The sequence below is a fragment of the Dermacentor andersoni genome, chromosome 7, assembly GCF_023375885.2.
Source record: "Dermacentor andersoni chromosome 7, qqDerAnde1_hic_scaffold, whole genome shotgun sequence".
In the NCBI taxonomy this organism is placed as follows: domain Eukaryota; kingdom Metazoa; phylum Arthropoda; class Arachnida; order Ixodida; family Ixodidae; genus Dermacentor; species Dermacentor andersoni.
The window spans coordinates 74,767,185-74,788,296 of record NC_092820.1 but is presented as its reverse complement, the minus strand read 5'-3'; the positions used below and the strand labels follow the sequence as shown (position 1 = coordinate 74,788,296).

The window sequence follows — 21,112 nt, the reverse complement described above, 5'->3', positions numbered from 1 at the left end:
AGTGTCCCAGACCTTTAGCCCTTCCTATTAGGGACCTCAGAGTGTCCACGAGATGAAGATGCGAGCATAAGAGAGGCTTCTGCGAGCTAAATCTAATTATCCGCGCATGCGTATATTAGCCTTACCGCAAGGTCGTACTCTGATTTTTTTTTCAGCGCACGCAGAGACACGCAAGCACTATTCCAAAACCGCAAGAACCGATACACACTCCGGTAGATCGCAATACCTTGTATAGCTATGCACCGGTGCACCCTACCCAATCGTGCTCTACCTCTCAAAGTTGCGTTTCCTTGCGGACTGCTGCTTACAGGCAAAGTTACCGCTACTACACAAAAGGGCGCACTACAGGCGGTTCAGGCCGCACTACTCTCGTATGTGAACAGAATCTTCTTTCTGAAAAAAAAAATAAATAAAGAATTCGGAGACATTTTTTTTTTTTTTTTTTTTTTTTTGTGCACACACGTCGACCAACTATCTTCCATACAACACACGGCGCTCTCGGGCGAGCCAGGAGAGCTTGTTCCTAGTTTCTGCGCCCCCCCCCCCCCCCCCCCCGCCCGTGACGTTGTAAGAATTCTCAATCAACACAGACACGTGTGCTGAACGCACGAACAGTTCAGCCTTGATTGAAAAAAGGCACATAATCCGACAGCAGGATGATCAAAGGAATAAGGCGAAGCCCCGCGCGTAATTGAAGGCCTAAGGCGCCAGAGTTGCCGCCCTTCGATCTCGGCTGGCCGCAAGAGGCGGCGCCACGAGGCACAGGAACGCACAGCACACCGTCGGAATACGGGTCAGGCCTTGCCATCGGCGAATCTCGTTCGCACTCGGCTTCGGGCACGGCTCCTTCCGCCTGACAGACACAAGCCGTCTCCGTCGGGAGCCACGCAATTCTGCGCGGAAAAGCGGAACAAAGCCCGCGTCTTCTTCTCCTGCCCGTCTGACTTCGTTACGAGCCGGCCGAAGGGAAGACTGTGGTCGCCCCCTACCCGCCTGAATCAAGAGCAGGGCCACTTCAAAAGAGAGCAAAATACGGCAGTGCGTGTTTCACTTCGTTCCTGATCGCTGACGCTGCAGATTTTCGTTCACGAATTCCCGATCGCTATACCCATAGCTGCCCTCGGGGTTTCGCCGTTCCCCGTTCCCTAGCGGTGAACAAGTCCGGTTGAGCATGCCACGGTGGTCAAATGAAACGAAAGGGGTGCAGCTCGAACGTATAAAAAATAATAAAAAATTGTAATACACTAGCTGAGACGGGATAAATGAAGTGATGGCGCGTCTGACGAACTTCGCCGAGCGATGGACTGATATTGTTATTGCACAGCGGGTATCAACTAGGTTAACGCGGGTGCCTATGCGACGTTTCTTCCGGTTTACTTTTGTACTACTTGACAGTTACGTTTTCTTCTGCAGACTTGGCATGTCTCTGTGTATTTAGCATGCGTGTGCGTGCCATATGGTCAAAGCGCCAGCCTCAATTTTTTTTTTTTTTTTTTAATTCGAAAGCATGCCCTTAGGCATAATACAAAAGATGTTAGAAATACACGAACAGATTCGACTCGTGCAAGAAATCTAGGAGTGAACGATGATGGGGTCCATGAATCCAACGTTCAAGGTCGGGTGGGCGGCCAGGCCGAAGGCCTGTTGCCCGGAGATGGCGGAGACGGCTTAGATGAAGCCCTGGGCACGTCCATAATAGGTGTGTCACTGTCACATTTTGGATTCCTGTGTTGCAAAATGGGCACGATGAGCCATAAGGACCATGGTATTGTTGTGGCCAGAGAGCGGTCACAGACGGGGTGAGTGCGACCCCGACACGTAGCCTCCTTAACGTAACCTCCTCTCGGCGGGTTAACCCGCCAGGGAGGTCTGACCCACACGGAGGTATGAGAGCTCGTGTGGTACGTCGGAGGTTTTCCTTTTCCCGGATCAGTCGTCCACAGGCGTCTTCAGGAAAATGTGGAAGTAGGTATGTTGTAATCTGTGGGTGGGTTGCCATATCTGCTTCAAGGAGACCCGGCAGGGCTGCTCGAGGCACCCACTGGACGCGTATGAGGATATTCGCAGTGGCAGCAAGACGGTGAATGCTATCTGAGAATAGAGTGGACCGAGACACCCTACGTATGTCGTGGATGGCTTGAGTCGAGTCTGTGCGAATGATGAGTTGAGAGTAGCGAGCATCTTGAACAGTAGGTAGCAACGCGGCCAAGCCGTCTCGTATGGCAGCAAGCTCGGCAAGGTAGGCCGGTGGTGCAGGATCGGCAACATACGAGCACGTTTGGCCTGCCTCTGGTATCAATGGACACACGAGAGCTGTGTGAATCATGGTGCCATTAACACTGGCATCAGTGTATGCTACAAGAGTCGTATCGTCTTGATTGTCATCGGCACGATGAAGGCGGGAAACATGGGCATTCGCCTGACGAGGAACCGGGCTATACAGACGACCAAGAGGCTTATTGTCACTTAATTGTACCCTTTTCCACGGAGCTACAATTCTTTAACTGCGCTTTGGGATAAGAAGTTGTGATGCAGTTTACCTTCCCGTTCATAAACAGCTGCTGAGAAAACAAGCTGATGATAATGATTACAATGAAAAGCGAGAACTCATGTGGCTTTGTTATCACTTCTAATGCATCGGACAGTAGCTTGGTAGTACTCGCAACGAACAGAAAAACACAGATAAAGTACACCGCATAGTTCACCCCCAGCTCCACAGCACTAACAAAGCAAAGGAGAAACAAAACAACAACATCTATGCATTTCCTTACATCGTATGCGTGCAAAGCAAAACCCATGCACTCGGAAATATATTTTGACAAGAACGCGAAAAAGGAGAGGAGATGCAATATTGGAGAACTGGAGAGAAGTAGGGGTCCAGGACGGTAGTGATTACGCGCTTGAATTTTTTAGGACACGCCAAAAAATAAAATGCTGTAGGCAATACTGTAGTGTCCGCGTCCACTCATTGTAGCAAGTAACGCACAGAATGGTACCATTCTTTTTTTTTTTTTTTCATCTACTTCACGCCACAGGAATCGGTGGTTTTAGCACTCAGCATCTTTAACTCGGCTGAGCTCAGCTCTCTACAACAGACACTGGTGGCCTCAGAAGCACGGCATTGGTGCTCTTAGCTCTCCGTCACACTATGAATTTACGGCATCCTGTTAGAACCAACGACCGCCACCACCACAGCACAGCTCACGGTTCACAGGATTGCGTTCGCCGACATTTACCGTCACTGAACTCCAGCTGTGGTAATAACATTTCACTATTACAGCTCGAATCGTTTCACCACCGTTACGATTACAGACTACGGTTACACTACCACGCTATACGAAGGCACGTAAGTGAAGGAACCGAGCGAGAATCGCGTTTCGCCGATTCATAAATGGACGAAAGTTTCGCCGCCATTCCTTCCGGCCGGTGGCTTTGGGAATTTCGCCGCGCGAAACTTGCGGGAACAACTTTCGCTCGCGAAGCGCGCTGACATTATGGAGCGTGAAGAAAGTGCCCCCACGAAGTGGGAGGAAAGGGGGGCGGCAATCAATAAGCGGGCCACGCGCCAAAGGCTCGGCGAGGCCGACAGCTTGGAGATACAGAGTTGCTTACGCGCGCAAAGATTACCGCGGGGCCGCACACGCACACAATGCCCATTGTTTCGCGCTTGTGCCCATTCAGCAGAACGCTCACCACCCAGCCTCTCTCTTAACGGCGAAAATAAATTGGCCTACTTCGGAGATGAAAACTGCATTGTTTCGCTGAGGTGCAAATTGAAGCCGGACTTTCGCGACCACGGTACGGGCGTGCCGGTTATAGTCGCACGGCGCACCCAGTTCGTTCACACCCTAAGCGAGCGTTAAATTAATCGCGGCGGTGCTGAGGTGCGAGCGTTCGTGAGTCTCGCTGGGACGCACGTCGTAGTCGCAAACGGCGATTCCACTAGAAGCTGTTCCTCTGCTCCACGGGGGTGATAACTGAATTGCCTTCTAAAGGAGAGGAGAGGAGATGCCATGTTCCCCCCCCCCCCCCCCCCCCCACTCGCGCATGCTCTCCGAGTTCGTATGCAAATCGAATGTCATTGAATACGCTTCATTTCCAACACCTTGCCGTTTCTATAATAAGCGCATGATTAGACTATTCTGAGGCCAGATAATTTTTTTTTTTTTTTTTGATATCACTCTGGTCCTTCTCTGCTTATTACGCGAAACAAATATTGCAAATCTCTTCCTTATGTTTACTGTGCCAATGTTTACCCTTTCATAACTGCCTTTAAGCCCCGAGGTTTCATAGATATTGATCAAATGTTTTTCTTTTTTTTTAATGTATATTCCGACATTCGAAAAAAACAGTGCGTAATCGACTTCGCAGCATTTTTCGCATACTACGCACAGGTGATAGTCTTCGGTAGAACTCCTAGAACTTCACGTTCTTCTACAGCCTGCCCAGGCCTTAAATGTAAGTGCACTGCCCATCGAGTTATCGTAAAGCAGTTTCTTCTTGATCTGTTTCTTTTCCATATTGAGAGTATGCCATCGTTGGCATATTTTCGCTTTTTCTCTAACCACTGACTTCACTACACTTGTCTGCAGTTGAGTTTTATGCGTTTTGCCCAAGCGAGACGTATGAAGGCGCCCTACCGGCGAGCGGATCACAGCGCCGGCCATCGGCTGAAGGAGACACCACACTACAATACCGGTCTGCGACGATTTCTACGACAAAATCGTTGCTTGACAAACATCGTCACTCCAGTGCTTTTGAAAAGATGCCGACAGCACCTGGATAGAAAATTTTCGCTGAAGAATCGCCGTGGAGGGGGACATTCAAGTGCAGTAACCACTTGAATCGATAGGCAATGCTGCCATCCAGTTTCTTAAGTCCTGGTTTAACGTCGAGTAGAGGAACGTTCCGAAATGTAAAGGTCAGTTCGGACCGCCATCAGCTTCACTCGACCTTTACCGAGTTCGTTGCCGTTGCAGTGCTTCTAGTTAAAATTAAATTATGGGGTTTTACGTGCCCAAAACCACTGTCATCATGATGAGGCACGCCGAAGTGGCGGGCTCCGGAAATTTGGACCACCTGAGGTTCTTTAACGTGCGCCTAAATCTAAGTACACGGGTGTTTTCGTGTTTCGCCCCCATCGCAATGCGGACGCCGTGGTCGGGATTCGATCCCGCGACCTCGTGCTTAGCAGCCCGACACCATAGCCACACCAAAGCGGTACGCCTCGGACTACGTTCAATCCCACCAAACTGAACCGTCATTGCCTGATGTATGGCGGCTAAAAAAAGGTACAATATCACTAGTGACCTCACATAAGGTCCCTCCGCAACTGAAATCCAACAGGCGAATTCCTCGGGTTATTTCTTGGACAATTAAATATTCACGAGCGAGACAAATGTATTGAGATACGTGAAACAAACACAGCTACAGTTTGACCGAAGGCACTGCTACACCACGTTGTGAGAACGGCTTCGACTTGCACTATCAACACTCTCGGAATCAATCAATGCACTCTAATATAAACTGTGGGCACGAAGCTTAGTTACCATCACTAGAGCTCCTTTACACCGGAAGGGTCCCCACCCACTAGGCTAAATGGTTCCTCAGATACACACACACAAAAAAAGATCATAACATACTCAGTTAACAGCTTCGGCTGGAGAAATCTAAAATTCTGCTAAAGTGTCTCGTAACAGCGCAGGCGGTTGGCATGTAAGCTAGTCGGCGACTTGACATGACGAATAGATATATTGAAAACACAGGGCAACGGCTTACGTCTTTGAGCTGTCGTCCCGTGTTCAAGCTATTCGTTATTGAATTAATTGTTTTTGTGCGCGATACGTCATAGCGCCTCTGCTACAGGCGTCAAAAGCTTACGAGGCCCGGGTACCGCAAAAAAAAAAAAGGAAGGTAATCTACCGCAAAGGTGACCCCAACTGTACACTTGCAAGATGGCAAAAAAAAAAAAAGAGAAAATCACGTGTTCCCCTTTTAACAGTGGGCAGCAGTGTACAGTGCGGACAGCTGAAATACGGACAAGTTCGGGATAACTAGAACGCGTACTTTCGTTTAGGCTTTCGCCGATGCGTGTAAATGCAAACACACCTGCTCGTGCGCATAGTGTGAGGTCCATATCGCGAAAATTTGTTATAGGCAGATGGTCCGTGTGTTTTTGAGCGCTGCCCTGCCAGTGCCATCCGGCAGGGCAGCCAGATAACGACCGGAGAGGCGGCCGGTGCGAGATCGTGCTCTCGACTTATCAGTTGCAAAGTTGGTGCGTTTATTATCCATTTCTTGTTCGCGTCTCATTTGTCCACGAGTGCGTATTACGAATCTGCGCAAGCGAAAGTAAATTAAATCGAAGAGCTGGCAGCAGGCTGTGACACCAAATTCGACGCTGCCTCCTGCAAGCTTTCTTTTTTTCCCGCAGGTCCCAGACCACCTCAACGATTTTTTTCTTTTTAAAATGGTAATGTCACACTTAATTACGAAGTATCGCGCACAAAACGAGGGTAAGGCAATGGAGTCCTCCGGTGTACCGTGCATCAAATTCAAAAAGGAAACGACAACCGTGAAAAAAGAAGAAAAGGAAAAAATAGAGACAGACACTTTTGAAACTGCATCTCACAGAACGAAAAAAAAAGAAACACTAACAAAGAAATCACTGACCTCGGCTGTGCCATCGTCGATTTGCTGTTGCAGCGTTAGAGCAGTTAATTGGCCGCCCCCATTGGCGGCACCGTCGACGGCGGCGTCCTTGCCCTGAGGCGGTGCAGGGGCTGCGACGGTGGTCGCTTTGAACACCATATTTTTTTATTTTTTTTTGCCTCGGAGAGTGATGTCACGGGTTGAAGGTCACGGCGCTGTATCCCACAAACACACGCGCGCACACACTCACGAACTCCACGTATAGGCCGGAAAAGCGAATCCACGAGTGGCCGGACACTCGAATTGGGTGCAGGGGTCACACGATCCCGGTGTCTCTGCTAAACGCCGCACCAACCACCGGAGCCTCGAGCACAGAGTCTTGCAGGAGAAAGTTCGGTAACGAGCGGCTATAGCTAGCTCACCGGTAATGCACGTTTCTCGTTTCGTTCAACAAATTCGGAAATTCCGGGCGAAAGCCGGAAAGATGGTAGGTTCGAAAGACCCGAGGGGAAGTCAATAAACGAAGCCAAGGGAAGTCGCTGACGGAACTTCAAGGGCTTCTTGAAAGCAGCCAGAAGGCGGAAAGGGGAAAAAGAACAAACGAACTCGGAATGCTGACGCCAGCTGCCTCCGAGCACCTCGTTCAGACACAAACGCAAACGAAGTTTGCAAGAGTGCTCTCAGTATTGTGCGCGCGAAATGTCCGAGTCGCTTACGCACAAGTTTCCGACACCAATTCGTTTCTGCTTACGCTGAACAGAAGAACGGTACCTAGAGACTCCCTATACCACTTTCCTCTTCTTGTTGTGTACAAAAATAACGCAAAACGGCGGCCTTTCAACGATTATGCGTTCGATATGGCGAAACAATCTCCATCTAAATGCAGCCGTGGCTTTCGCACGCTTACACACGTAGTGCACAACGCAGAATATGGCTATTTCCAGAACACGCTAAAAAACGAGGCTTTATTATTATTATTTTTTTCTAGTGAGTGGCCGCGTTAGTATAAAATCTAATAAAAATAGTATTTATTCATTTAACGAGTAACTTATTTGCTGATGTTTTTTTTTCTTTGGCGTGAGTTACTTTGAGAAGTGGCTGAAACGACAGTGCCGCCAAGTGCACTAAAGAGCTTCCGTTCTGCAATGTCAACAACACCGATCTCGCTCAAGACGGGCCTGAGCAGAGCGGAAAGTCAAAGGTGGCCGAGTGGGAGTAAAAAGGTGGCCGATTCAATAGAGCTCAGCCCGAAGCGAAAATATGGTGAAACTGTTTTCGAGGAGATTCTGCGCCTTAGAGGTAGGGAGACAAACAAACAATGTTTTGTTGGCGTTGATGGTGGAAACGGGGTCGTTCTAAGACTGGAGGCCAAACTCTAAGGTAAGTGCGTAAGCTGCCACTTTTCTCTCACAGACTTTCCAAACTTTCACGGGTCACGAAGTTGCGAAGCCTCGCCACTGATCGTAAAAGCTAATCCGCAAAGGAGTCAACGAAAATATACAGTTTACGCACCAAAGCAAGTAGCAGAAAACCCAAGCGAGAGAACAATTGCGTTAAGAGCTACCAATCGTTTTCTCTTTTTTTTTTTTCTCTCTCTTAGGGGCTTCCAAAGAGGCTTAGCTCCCGAGAAAGTCGAGAACGCCTTTTAACGTCAACACGAATTTCCGCAACCTCGTTGGTTTCGACGCATCAACATTCGGCACAAAATGCCCCAGAAGTCGAACGAGTCTCGCCTAAAACAAGATCTGGCGGGGTCAGCCACCGAAATTTCTTAGATCTTGCAAAAGGACACCGATAAACGATGCAGTCACGCCACGAAAGCCGAGAGCAACCAGTGGATACAAACGCCAGAAAAATTTTACGTCGACCAAGGAACGTTACGTGCGAAGCAGAAAGGAAAGCAAGACGGCTCCCGCTGCTTGTTTTGCGAGTACCGACTGAAAGCCAGACTTCGGCGTCAGTGACGGTCACACTCGCCGAGAACACAACAGCACTGACGATGCGAAGACGACGTGCCGGTGAACAGACGACAAGTGAACGGTCCGCTTTCCACTGGAGTAAATTGTCGCACGCACGATGACGCAATCAGATGCAACCGTAACTGCGGCATGCGCACTCAGCTGTCGTCTGCTGTTTGTTCGTAGCCAACTGGATGAAGGATTTATCAGAGAATATCGAACGCAAACACTGGCTGAGCGCTCGAAGAACGCACGGTTGACGACGCTGGTTGTTATTGGGATAGCAGACGGAAAGCAGACGCGATCACGTTGGCGATTTCTTCTCCGAAGAACACTCAACGCACTCGAACGAAAGGTGACACAGCCTCAATGCAGAAGTACGGCACGAGAGCCGTAACGACGGCTGAGTTTTCTTGCTTTGTACTTTGCGACGAGATACCACGAGAGCTGCGTTTGGACAAACGAAGCGTCTGGTTCTGAAGCGGCTGGAACGTACACCTGAATTTTCTTCTTCCTCGCGGTATTACTACAGAGCACTTCTGCGCGCGAAACAACGGCCCGGTACTTATCAAGAATTCTAGTAGCTCAGGTGGTAAATGGGGTCACGGAATAATATCGTTCACATCGACGACATATCTATTATCTTTGGTAAACTGGATCGTCCTCAACAAAAAAAAAAAAATGAAATTGGCTGAAAGCACCACTAACGTTAGATACGCTTCCCGTTCTCCCAAACCTTTCGATTTCTACGACGTTACTCGGTTATTGCCTCAACGTAAGAAAACTTTCGGGACACAAACGAAACGCGAAATACCGCCCATGTTGGGCCATTCTGTGCAACACGCTGCACTCACTGTCGAACGATAGCAGCAAGGCGAACACGGTGTGTTCACGTCTAATTACGGGAAGAAACGGCGGTTTCAGAAGCTTGCTTCAGCGCTGGCTTGCAGGGAGAAGAGGTCAGTTGGAAAACGCGCAAAGGAAGTTCCAACGGCCGTTTCCGCAACCGGAAATTTGCTTCCTGTCAGCGGGACGCGCAAGCCGACGTCACGTCAGAGCAACGAGGGACGTAGGATCCGCGAAAAAAAAAAACGCCGCTGTCATCACTGAACGACACAATACGATGTGAAGACGCCAAGTTTCCCACAAATAGTTGCGCACTGTAACAGAACTTTCCAACTTCCGACGAGATTTCAACCGAAAGTTTCCGCGCTGGTGTTTCGGCTGACACAGATAACAGGTGCCTTATCCCGGAAAGCCGAGAAAATTATTTCTTTCTCTCTCTCTCCCCCAGACGGTGACGACCTCCCTAACGAGATTTTGACGATGTCAGAGACAGATGTTGCGTGGTTACTATTGCACCGAGCTGGGACGCTCGCCGAGTTGGGACGAATGCTGTGCCTCTCGCGGACTTCACTTCCTGTTCACAGTCTGTTGCAAAACCGGACGAGTTGAAGCAGCAAATCTCCAATCCTCGGAAGTTGTTGCCACGTGCCCAACGACACTTGTGCACACACACAAAAAAAAAGAGAATCCCGTATGTCGTCTTATAATCCAAGGCGGGCGAAGTTCACAAAACTGAAAAAACGCGGGGAAAAAAATGAAAACGAGAACACCCTCGGAACGACAGGATGACGACTCCAACCACAAATCGAGTCTCACACACAATGCTGCTGCTCGTTCCCGGGTTTCCTTCGACGCGGGCGAAACACGTTCCCTTCCCTGGTGGTTTGGGCCGGTAGCGAACAAGTAGGCGGAGACGCCCCGCACGGTGGCATGTTTACGGCGAATGGGGGCTGTTGTGGCCTCGTCCCGTCGCGACCACGACCAAACTCGCGTCTGACCAGCGGACGTGCCACGCGCTGGCTTAAATTCGCGCCGCTACGCGGGAAAGGCGAAGGGAAGCCGGGCGAGGGCTGGCTGCGGAGGATGAGAGAGGGCGGGAGGCGAGAAAGGAACGGAGAACGGGGAATGCCGCCGGGCGAGAGAGCGCATGCGCGCCCGGTACACGTCACTGATGACGAAGGACGCAGCACCGCCGTGACACCACCGCCAACGATTCGTGCGCGCGCGCGCGCGCGAACAAGGCCAACCAAGCAGCCCAACACTGGGTAAGTTTCGACTCGCAGAGCGGCGCGAAACGTGGCCGGAATGAAAATCGGAGGCGCCCGCGCGCTGAGCGGCAATACAGCGCATTCGACGAGTCGGGCTTTATCTTCCGGAAGGCTTGATTTGTGCGCGGGCTTTTAAGTGCGCCACCAGAGCAGAGAAGCGCTACAATCAAAGCAATCTCAACAGGCTACGACAAAAAGTGCAGTCAGCATCAGCTGGTCATTTCCCGTTTCCCGCGCGAAGCTGAGGAGGGCAACCTCTATGGCACCGCCATGCGAATCCTGTGTCAGTTTTTTTAACTTTAGTGGAATATCAAGACCTATGCATATTTTCCCAGTCCGCATCAACTGCGTCCCCCTAACATCCACATGGCGGCAGGAGTACCCACACAAACAGACGCCACTATACCAAAACCGGGCGGAGCTGGCCTGTAGAGGGTGCACCACTGCACAGATGGTGGGTATTGGAAAAAGCGAACTTCCAGTGAACCTGAAAACTGGACGCTCGCTTGACCAGAAGTGCCATCCACTCCCTCTTCCCTACACCCCCCCCCCCCCCCGAACCCTTCCCTCCCACTCGCCTCCCGTGTGAGAGACCAAAGGAAACATTGTCGCCTTGCCTGGTAGCTGCACTTACATAAGATGAATACGCATGACGAGGCAAAGAGCGATAAGAAAATCCGTTTCGACAACTGGTTTCGTGCTGCCATTCTAATACTTTATTTCCTATCGCGACACATTTTCTGTAAAGTACATGTGCATTAAAGCCAATGAAATTACATGCACAGGCAAGTATAAAAAAAGAAGAAAGAGAATTTGGAAATAAGGGAAGGAGGTCTCCCGGGCCAAGTACGCATGCGCCAAGCTTCCGCAACCTCCAGCTCCTCCACCTCGGTTCCAGCACTCAAAGCGCGGACTGTCAACAAAGACGTACTACTTTCCTAGAGTGAAATAACGCCCACGGTCTCAATAGAAAGCCTCGCCGTGAAAGCCATTCGCAGGCTGCGAATGGACCGCTGGCGGCGACATCCTTTCCGTGCCATTTCCTTCGAGCGCGTATCTGCCAGTACAAGGAAAACAAACTAGGAAAAAAACGTACCTTATCGAAAACTAGGAGAAAGAACGAGACGAGATAAAGAACACTCAACTCGAACGTCTTCAAGAAGGAGCGGGCCCCGGCGGGCACAGAAGACTGATCTACACACCTCCGCCAGTTTCGTATTGTGTTGTGCTTTCCGTCTTTCTGGAACCGACGCCGTATTAAAAGGACAGGCTTTTAGCACGAAAATTACTTCCCCGTCTACGACTGCTGCACTAGCGAAACGCGCGAACTCTCGAAACACCACGAACGAACCTTCAGAAAAGAACCCGCGGAACTCGTTCTCCCCATTTGCAAAAGCTTTACGAAAAAAAAAAAAAATTCCGCTCAGCTCGAAAAAGTGCGGCGAAGAATTAACCGCGCTTTGAGGGGCGAACTGTGGTGGCTAGGAAATTGTCACTTGAACGCCTTTATTCACAAATTTAGCGGCGACACGACAGTTAAACAGACGTGCGACGTGGAGCAGCAAATGACAGTACAGCTCTGCGGAAACTCGTGTCTTTGCTACACTCGAGCAGCGCGGAACTAACCTACCGAACAAGGATCTAACTATGCAGATAAGTATACTAGCATAGCGTTGTCCATGTACATCACAATGTCTTCTTATTTCTCCCGGCATGGTGCGACACCGTAATGGATGTGCTGTTGCGACGAAGAATTCCACACAAGTACAAAGGATGTCAGATACAGTAGAGCTATTGGGACAAGAAAAAAGAAAGAATCCGTTAAGCGTACTGGAAACAATGTGGAAGTAAGCAATACCAAACATAAAAACAAAGACTCGTAAGGCTTGCTTACGTAATCTCAACGGCTTTCTCCAGCGAACTGAACGTAGTTGGCAATGATCACGTATAGTTCGCAGAAATAGTAGGAGGGTTTTTTTTTCTTCGACTGCGGCACTTTCAGGCCACGCCTCTTCAAAAAAATCACTGCGCGTTTTATATCTCCTCCTCCACCTTCTTTTTTTTTTTTCTTTACGAATGAAAAAAAATTTCACCTGATTTTTTTTTTTTGTTGTTGTTTTACGTTTCAATCGGTCATTTCTCTTCGCCAGCTACGACACAAAAGCGGCGACACGAAGACTGCGGACATTCTATCAATTCTATTTTATTTTATTATCGTTTTCATTTTTCCTTCCCCCTCCGGAGTACTGCGAGCCTTTTGTAACTACGATCCTCTCACAGGGCTCTAAAAATAACTAGGAGCAGGCGTACACGATTTATTTTTCTAAGAATCTCGGTATCGGAACTGAAAAAAAAAATGCCTTCATTCTCCCTTGGAATAAAGAAAACAAAAAAGAGATGGAAAGGGCACCACAAGAAATGAAGAAATGTAAAAAAAAAGGGGGGGGGGGGGCGGGACCGCTTGAAAGCTACCAGAACAAGTAACTGTGGAACGACGACAGGCCGCGAGGGAGCACGAAGAAGTGTCGTAGATCACGTTTCTCTCTCGCACACCACGTGGGTTCGTGCGCCTTGGGGAAGAGCGATGCGGCAACCCCGTTCCGAATCGGCACAAGTCGCGGTGAAAGGACGGCCGCCAGTAGGAACAGCGCAGGACAGGGAAAGGGAGGGAAGCGCACTAGACGTAGGCACCGAGAGTCGTAAATCTGCGGGGGAAACGGTCAGGTGAGCACAGCGCCTTCTCCTTCTCTCTTTTTCTCTCTCTTCCACCTCTAAAAATTCAAGCGCTCCCGCTTCTTTTTTCTGCGTATCTCCACGAGCAGAAAGCGCGGTGACGTAAGTAGCACGTGGAGAACAAATGTGGTGACGGCACTGAATGCGGAAAGGTGCGTGAGGACGGGTCCGACATGTTTTGTCGCGCGCACGCGCAAAACATCGTTTGTATTTCAAGCACTGCAGGAGGGAAAACTGTAAGAGAGAGAGAGAGAGAGAAACCGAATGTCGCCATAGTTGGTACAAGAACAACAACAACAAACGGGTCTTCCTCTAGCTTCCCCCAGCACCGCGCCCATTATTCATTTCCGAATGCGACAGGATGAAACAGTGAAAAAGATGAAGCACCGCTGCAGCGCGAAACCAAGTTGTGAGGCAACAACGACAACAACACAGACAAAGCGCAAATGAAAACTTTAGAAGAGAAAACGGACCGAAATACACGTAGTAAACTATTCAAGTGTATACGAACGCTGAGGGGGATAGACAGCCTTCAAAAAAATTATTCAAGTTGACTGCGCCCTTCACCGCAGTTCCCAGATGTGCAATGCACAGAGCAGCAAAACACATAAATGACGTACGAAGTTTCCGTTAGTTGTGCAGCCAGCGTTTATGTAGAAGTGTCCTTGAACAAGAAAAAAAAAACGAATGTAGGAGACGCGAAGGAAAGTTTTTCAGCAGAGACGAAAGCAGGCGACTCGGGACACAATGCGACACAAAGGACATTTAGCATCATTTCAAGCCAGTATAGAAAATCCGAGTCGCTTTCTAGGTGCAAAGGCAAAAGGAAAACAACTCGCACAAGGGGACCTTGTAAAATGCACTGCGACAAAAACTTGTCCGCACTTAAGTGTCATTATTCATCCGCACAGCGAACCGAGGGAATTGGGAACACAGAGAGCTTGGGACACGGCTCTCACACCTGCGCCGGGGACTACATCTTTGTTTTCCCTACTTATTTCGCTTATTCTGTTCGCCCTCACGAACAGCGAACGATCAGTGAGAAGCTATGAGAAAGAAAGAAAGGACGGCCATGGATCCAACGCAAGGGCTTATCCCAAGAGAAGGCACTGCGCTGACGCCATCTGCCGGGGTTATTGACAGGCCAGCTGGCCAGCGCCCAATAAGGAGGTGGCGACGGTACTGTGCTACACCTCCCCCTTCCCTGTCCATCTATCTTTCGGTTCTCTCGGGGCGCCCTGGTCCACCGGAAACCGTTCTCGATCTCTCAGGAAGACAAATTTCCCAGCTCATCTTTATCGGGGCGAGAACCTAGCTGGGTCCATCGGCCACTATATACGTTGTCCCCCATGAACGGCGTGCAGCGCAACGAAGGCTGTAAGGCTCGCGAAGCCCATCGGTAGCGGAAGCTCTCTGCGCGTTCTGGCGGCAGAAGAAGGCAGAGCTGGCTCAATATTGGCTACTAATTATTGCGCGACGCTTCAATTTAGTGGGCGCATCACAAAGGACGATGAAAAAGGCAGACAGTGGCGCTGGGAGTTGGCGCTGGGATGGCAGACTGCTTGGCCGACGCGACCCGGAGCTTCCTCTGCAGTGCATGGGTGTGGTGCGACGAAGTACAAATTGAGCTGGATCAGCGCGTTCTTCGGGGCCGACGAGTGGTGCGATGACCCGTCCAAAATATGTGAAAAACTGAAGGACATGCATAAGAAAGGGGCGGATTGAAAAGAAAAAAGAAAAAAAAACGTTTAACTGTGTGGCTCCATGCGGCAACGACTGCAGGACACAAAGGAGCGGGAGGGGGGGGGGGGGCGCTCCCCCCTTTCTCTCGCTCTCCCCCTTCCCGATACATACCGGCACATCAGCGATGGCAAAACTAAGCGTGTAGTAAGCTCCCCCTACGCCGGGTTCACTGTCTTATATTAGGCCCCCTGCCTTTGCACCTGCCTCGGATCCATCCTCTGGCTGCAACCAAGAGTCCTCATTGTCGATAGTGGTCGGATAGGCAACCTTTGATATAGCGCACATAAACCGAGCAACTACTTATAACGACTTGCTGAGGACCAAATTAATTGTGCATGCATACTTGACACAGTCAGCGCACAAAACAAACACCGTCCAAATCAAAAGGGATGAACATGCGTACGCCCTTTTCCTTTCATCCTGCTTTCTTTTTTCTTTTTTTTTTTCGTTTTTCGCTCACTAACCCTGTCACGCAGCAACGCCGTCTAACATCCAATTTCCCTTTACTGCGATGTTTGAGTGAATCCAATGCTACTACTCATGCCTGCTCAGAGCTTTCCACGGATATGGTGAGGGCGTGCGATTACATATCTGTCGCCTGCACAGGACCTAAAAACACTACTATTTCATCATCAAAAAATTAAATCGTAACATATTAAGAGCGGTATAAAAGTTAAAAGTAGCGATACGGTACCTCTAGAAGGCTGGCCAACGTTCCGATAGTAGCTCCTCCTATCGAAACTTTGGCCAGACTTTCTGAGGCACCTTATATCCATACTCAAATATTACACACGGCCGGCTCCTCAGTCAGTCGGCGCCGTTCTTGATTTTGGATTAACATACGACGAGCGTTATTCAAAAGCTTCCGCGTGCATTGTCTTCTACCTTGAAATTTTCTTTTCTTTATTATTGCGCCAGAATGAGACGATATCCGTATAAATTTCGCATCGTTGCTGCAAGAATAACGTGGTAAAAATGCGGAATTATCACAGTGCGCGTGGGCGATATCGCTATTGAGTTAATTACCGCACATGACAGTGCAAAAAACCTAAAGGAGACTTCAGCCCGTCAGCCCAACACACGACAGAAAAGTCTATCTTTCCAAACAGTAAGAACGACTAAGAGAGTAAACGTAACATCATGGTGCTTTTACGCTCTCGCTTACATTACGAGTTCCGATACAGGGAAATTTGGGGTTCCAGGCTTCTACACCCACGACAACTCTCTCTCTACACACACACACACACACACACACACACACACACACACACACCCACACACACACACACACACACATTATATATATATATATATATATATATATTCTGTCATAATCAAAGGCTGGTCCACCAGCCAGAACGTCAGTACAATATACTGTGCTTATTCAACGTACGTCGTACTGCTTCTTGATTTTACTACCGGGGCCAGCGTGATTTGCTTAAATCATAATATTATATTATATATATATATATATATATATATATACACGTCTGCTTGAAAGCAAGGCTGTTTACTAATTTCAGATGCAAGTGCTCACTCACTAAAAGAATGTTCCGCAATCGCGCGTGTTTTGATGTTTCAAAGTGTGCTATGAGTTGGGAAAAATAAAAATAAAGAGGAACAGCTATGCCAGCTACCGAGACAACATTCTTCCCGGCTGGTTGGTTATATAAAAAAAAGAGGCTGAATGGCAAGTTTTTTTCTTCTTCTTTCAAGTCACTGATTACTTCGTGCAGTATGTTCAATCTGAGCCGAGCTTGTTCACAAAACGCCTTCAGGCTTCGCAGCGTTGAGTATCTAGTTTTCTTAGAATGCAGTGTAATTCCTGTTTATTCTTTAAAAAAAAAGAATTAGTGCCCGAGCAGACGGTTACCAAACTTAACGACGTCACAACAAGCCGGCGCGGGAAGTTTAAGCCCGTATTTTGCTATTGTGCCTTCTTCAAGCTTACCAAGACCCCGCTTACGATAAGACCGGCGCTCCCACCATCCCCCCCCCCCCCCCAACAAAAAAGAAGAAAACACTGCAATTTACCAGATCCAACTTAGTCTAACTTTAGCTTGCCTTTGATGGTTTGAAAGAGGCAACGGTGTCGCAGCGACCGGCGCTACGTCATCGCTGTGCACTGAAAGACAAGCGCGAGCTTCTCGTCAACCAGTTCTGACAAATGCAGTACCTGGCGTATTCGCACCCACGTTCTCAGCCGCCACAACCGTTTTCACCTCGACACGTTGCACGACTCCACAACCTGATTGAATGAGTGCACAGAACCCCACGCGCAAGTCAAGGCGCAACGAGGCTGGAGACGTCCAACCGAAATATCGGAAAAATAAAAAACGACGTAGGACAAGTATAAGAACAAGAAGAAGAAGAGCGATACGAAGACGGTTAAGAAGCAAGACAAACCTGAGAAACAGGGCGCAGCAACCAGCCCACTTTTGCCACAGGTAAAAAAGCAGCTCGAGAGCTTACTGAACGCATTACACGCATTCGCCCCTTTATCCCTGCGCCTAAACCCGGTATGGTATGGCGAAACTTTATTGAGGTCCTGCAGATCGTGAGTCACCTTTTCTTTTTCTTTTTTCTCATCCCCTTCCCCAACTAATGCTCATCTGGCCGCAGCACATGGAAAGCGAGGTGCGAGAGGGGGGAGGAGGAGAGGGTGGGGTCGTTCCTCTTGCACCCACGCTAACCGGAAGCAACTTCCCGAAAGCGGAAGTCAGAGAGCCGCCCACGGCACTTTCGCGGGTGGACGCGTCGGAGCAGGCTGAAAGGGCAGAGCAGGCCGGGACACTAAAATAACCGCGTCATATTTCTAAAGAAGAAGAAAAAAACGGGGAAACAATGAGCAGGAAAAAAAAAAAAAAGAAAAGTCGGAGTTGAGCGCTCTATTCGGCACAGGAGCGGATGCCGCGGGCTATATATAGCAGTCACCTAGCTCGCGACCTGTTAGGACGATAAGCTGCAACTCGCCGGTAGAGAAGATTACGACACGCTTGAGAACTTCGGCAAATAACGCCTGCTTTTCTTTCTTTTCGTTTTCTTCTAATTCCCTTTCGCTTCCTCATCACAACTCATGCGTAAGCAGCGACACCGCAAACAAAATATGCAAATTTCTTTAAGCATCTGCTCTCCATGCGCGTTTCGGGATAAATCGAAGCTGTCGATAATCCAGCTCAGGTCAATTCGTTGTCCTTAATTGCGTAATATTGGACAGTGAGAAGTTCATAGCAAACGTTACTGACGCCTCTAACTGCTTTCAACTCCATGTTAGGTACACTTGCCGAGATGTTACATTTTATTTTTCCTTCTTTTTAACACATTTGTGTCCCGCTAGATGTCAGCAAAAATTTGGCCAGTTTCCTTAACGACATATGCAGATGTTTAGAAAACAACTCTGTACGGTTCAAGGACACCTATACGAGCTACCTAATAAAAGTAAAACAAAACGACAGCCCAGTATATTTACTAGACTTGATGCAGTTGTAGCAGTTACCACCTATCAATGCAACTCGAATATAGTAACAAAAAGAAGTCTAGTGGTCCCGACAAAAAAAAGTAGGAAGTTTATCGGCGGGAGATATGATCCCACTCCCCTTCCAACAAAAAAAAAAGAACTACTTGTTTTCCGACACGTGAAATGAATGCGCTAGTGTTCGTGCATTACACTGTCTGCCTTTGGAACTTTGGAATATGACAATACCATTTAGGGTAATAATAATATATGTTAAAGAAAGAAAATAACTTCTATTGCACAGGCTCGCTCTTATGGTGCTCTTACGCAGCTGTGCCTCCAACAACAGCACCACTCACACCAACACCAACAGCGCCAACACCAGCACCAACAGCGATGTCACTCATTCTCCCTCATGAAAGGAAGTTTCGCCTGCTCCCCGTTCAGCAACTGGATACATACAGATTGCGCGAAACGGGCCCGACTAATGAAACGCTTGCGTTTCAATTGACACCCACCAGTGGCACGTCAGAACGTAATCGCTGCACGAAAGAGCGACGGAGCAAATAGCGCGGCGAACTGAAGAGCGCGTAATTAAAGGAAGAATGCAGGCGAGAGCGGTGGGCGACAATCATTAACCCTTTGAAATGCCAACGCTTCGTTCAACGCGCGACATTTGTAGCGCACAATACCCTACCTGCACACAGGCGGAGCGTTCTAGAGTGGGTGACATCAAATCAGCAAGCGCACGTCCAAAGCCGCGCAGCCCCAATTTTATCGCATGGATGAGAAGGCTTCGTTATTCGAACTCTGAAATGTCGAACCAATGAATGAATTAATGAATGTGCTCCTTTTTAAAAGGTGCTGCTAGGTTAGGGAGCCCTCAATGCAAGGCTCCCCTTTTTAGATTTTTCCAGGCGCTCCTGGCTGCATACTTCGTCTCAACAACTTGATGCAGTGCAGTGAAGATGAACACGTGTCGGCCAACGAGTAACGAGAGCCGGTTTGAGTGTTCTGAAAAGGGCGATCGGCTCGCCCATCGTACGCCACTAATCCTTCCATAAAGCCTTCGTTCGGCAGGCGTCGCGACGTAGGCGATCACATGCGGGGCGAACATGAGTCCCCGTGGTTCCCGAATTTGCTTCGCTGACTGACGTGACCCGTATCTTTGATTGCCCTGTTTGGAGCTGGCGGGATAAGCCGGTAGAATTGGTCGTGCAGGTTCTCGACGAGAATTACCGAGTCCGGTGAAGACAGGAGAAGAGCAGTGGCGGTTCGCATTTAGCGAAGCATAGTGGATGCCATGTAAAAGTCGGCAACCGAAGGCGACATGCCAGGTGCTGCATCTTTCGGACTATGGCTTCGAAGGTTCGCGAATCTGGCTTTGACGCTTGCTTACAGCTTTGAAAATCCAATCTGCATTGATTATGTGACCAATATTCGCCCGCTCCCAAAGAACCTCAAACAAAAAAAAGATACAAAGAGAGAGAGAATTGCGTACGAGTTTAACGTACAGAAGATACGAGTACAGCGCGAGTAAACGTTATTAACACGCTGAGAAATTAATATTTCAAAAAGCCCCACCATTGAAGCCACACCCAGGGGTGTGCAAAAGCGAACACACCCGAATTTACGGGCGTTGAAGTTTCACGGCATGGTGACAGACACTACCACCACCAGTTGTCTTGCTTAAAAGGACAGTGAACTCCAATCCACCGAGGGACAATAGTTTTCTCTCACTTCAATGAAAAGAACAGTGTATACAGTAAAAAAAAAATACAAATGGAGGTCTTGGAGGAGTTAAAATAGCCGATTTAGCAGAACGGCTACATTGTTAGCTTTTTTTTTTCCCCGAGTGAAGCAACGCGGCAATTTTACGCTGCGTGGCATACAAGCAGACGAAGGCTATCAAATGCAACACAAAAACCAGGAGCATGCAACGAGTCAGACGAATGACGGCGTTAAATCTTCATCTAGCGCCCTAAAAAACTTCAACGAGCTTCAGGGAAAAAAAGTCTCTGTCGCTAACAGGGCGGTCAGACAAGTGAGACGACTGCGGCCAAACGAAGAGTCGCATAAGGTATACCAGGTACGTTAGAATCACAAAAAGCTTCAGTAGTAGCAGTACGCGCTATATAAAGTGCACTCCTGCATGAAGAAACTACCTCCCCGCTACCAGGCAAAAAAAAAGAAGAAATTAGTAGTTCGGAAGAGACACATAAGACTGCTTGGGTGTGGAAATACGAAAGCATTACTGTTACACCTCACTTTACACACTCACGGTCTTGCGTCGGGAGTGTTGTTGCTGTTTCCCTTTCACATATTTGGCTCCCAGCCACTACGGGGGATTGGCCATTCCGAAATTGAAAGATCGTCCGCGCGCCATAGAAGACGATGACGACGGTGACCCACACACCATCAACATTGTTGCGTGAGCATTTGCACATGGGTGAGACGCC

At 48.8% G+C, this 21,112-nt stretch overlaps 1 protein-coding gene across 8 annotated transcripts in view; it reads right to left on the bottom strand.

Moving 5' to 3' along the window:
* Snap25 (Synaptosomal-associated protein 25kDa) overlaps positions 1-21,112 on the bottom strand; it is a 361,995-nt gene that overhangs the window by 146,028 nt on the left and 194,855 nt on the right. For 2 of the 8 annotated variants that reach the window (XM_050181566.3, XM_050181565.3), the window contains exon 1: positions 6,673-10,444. The exons of 2 other annotated variants lie outside the window; for them this stretch is intronic. In XM_050181566.3, coding sequence (XP_050037523.2) covers positions 6,673-6,810 — 138 coding nt within the window. In that variant the 5' untranslated portion in view covers positions 6,811-10,444. Of the gene's footprint in view, positions 1-6,672; positions 10,452-21,112 lie in introns of those variants that run through there. 4 more of the 8 variants (XM_072289220.1, XM_055072785.2, XM_055072783.2 and 1 more) reach the window with 4 other exon arrangements.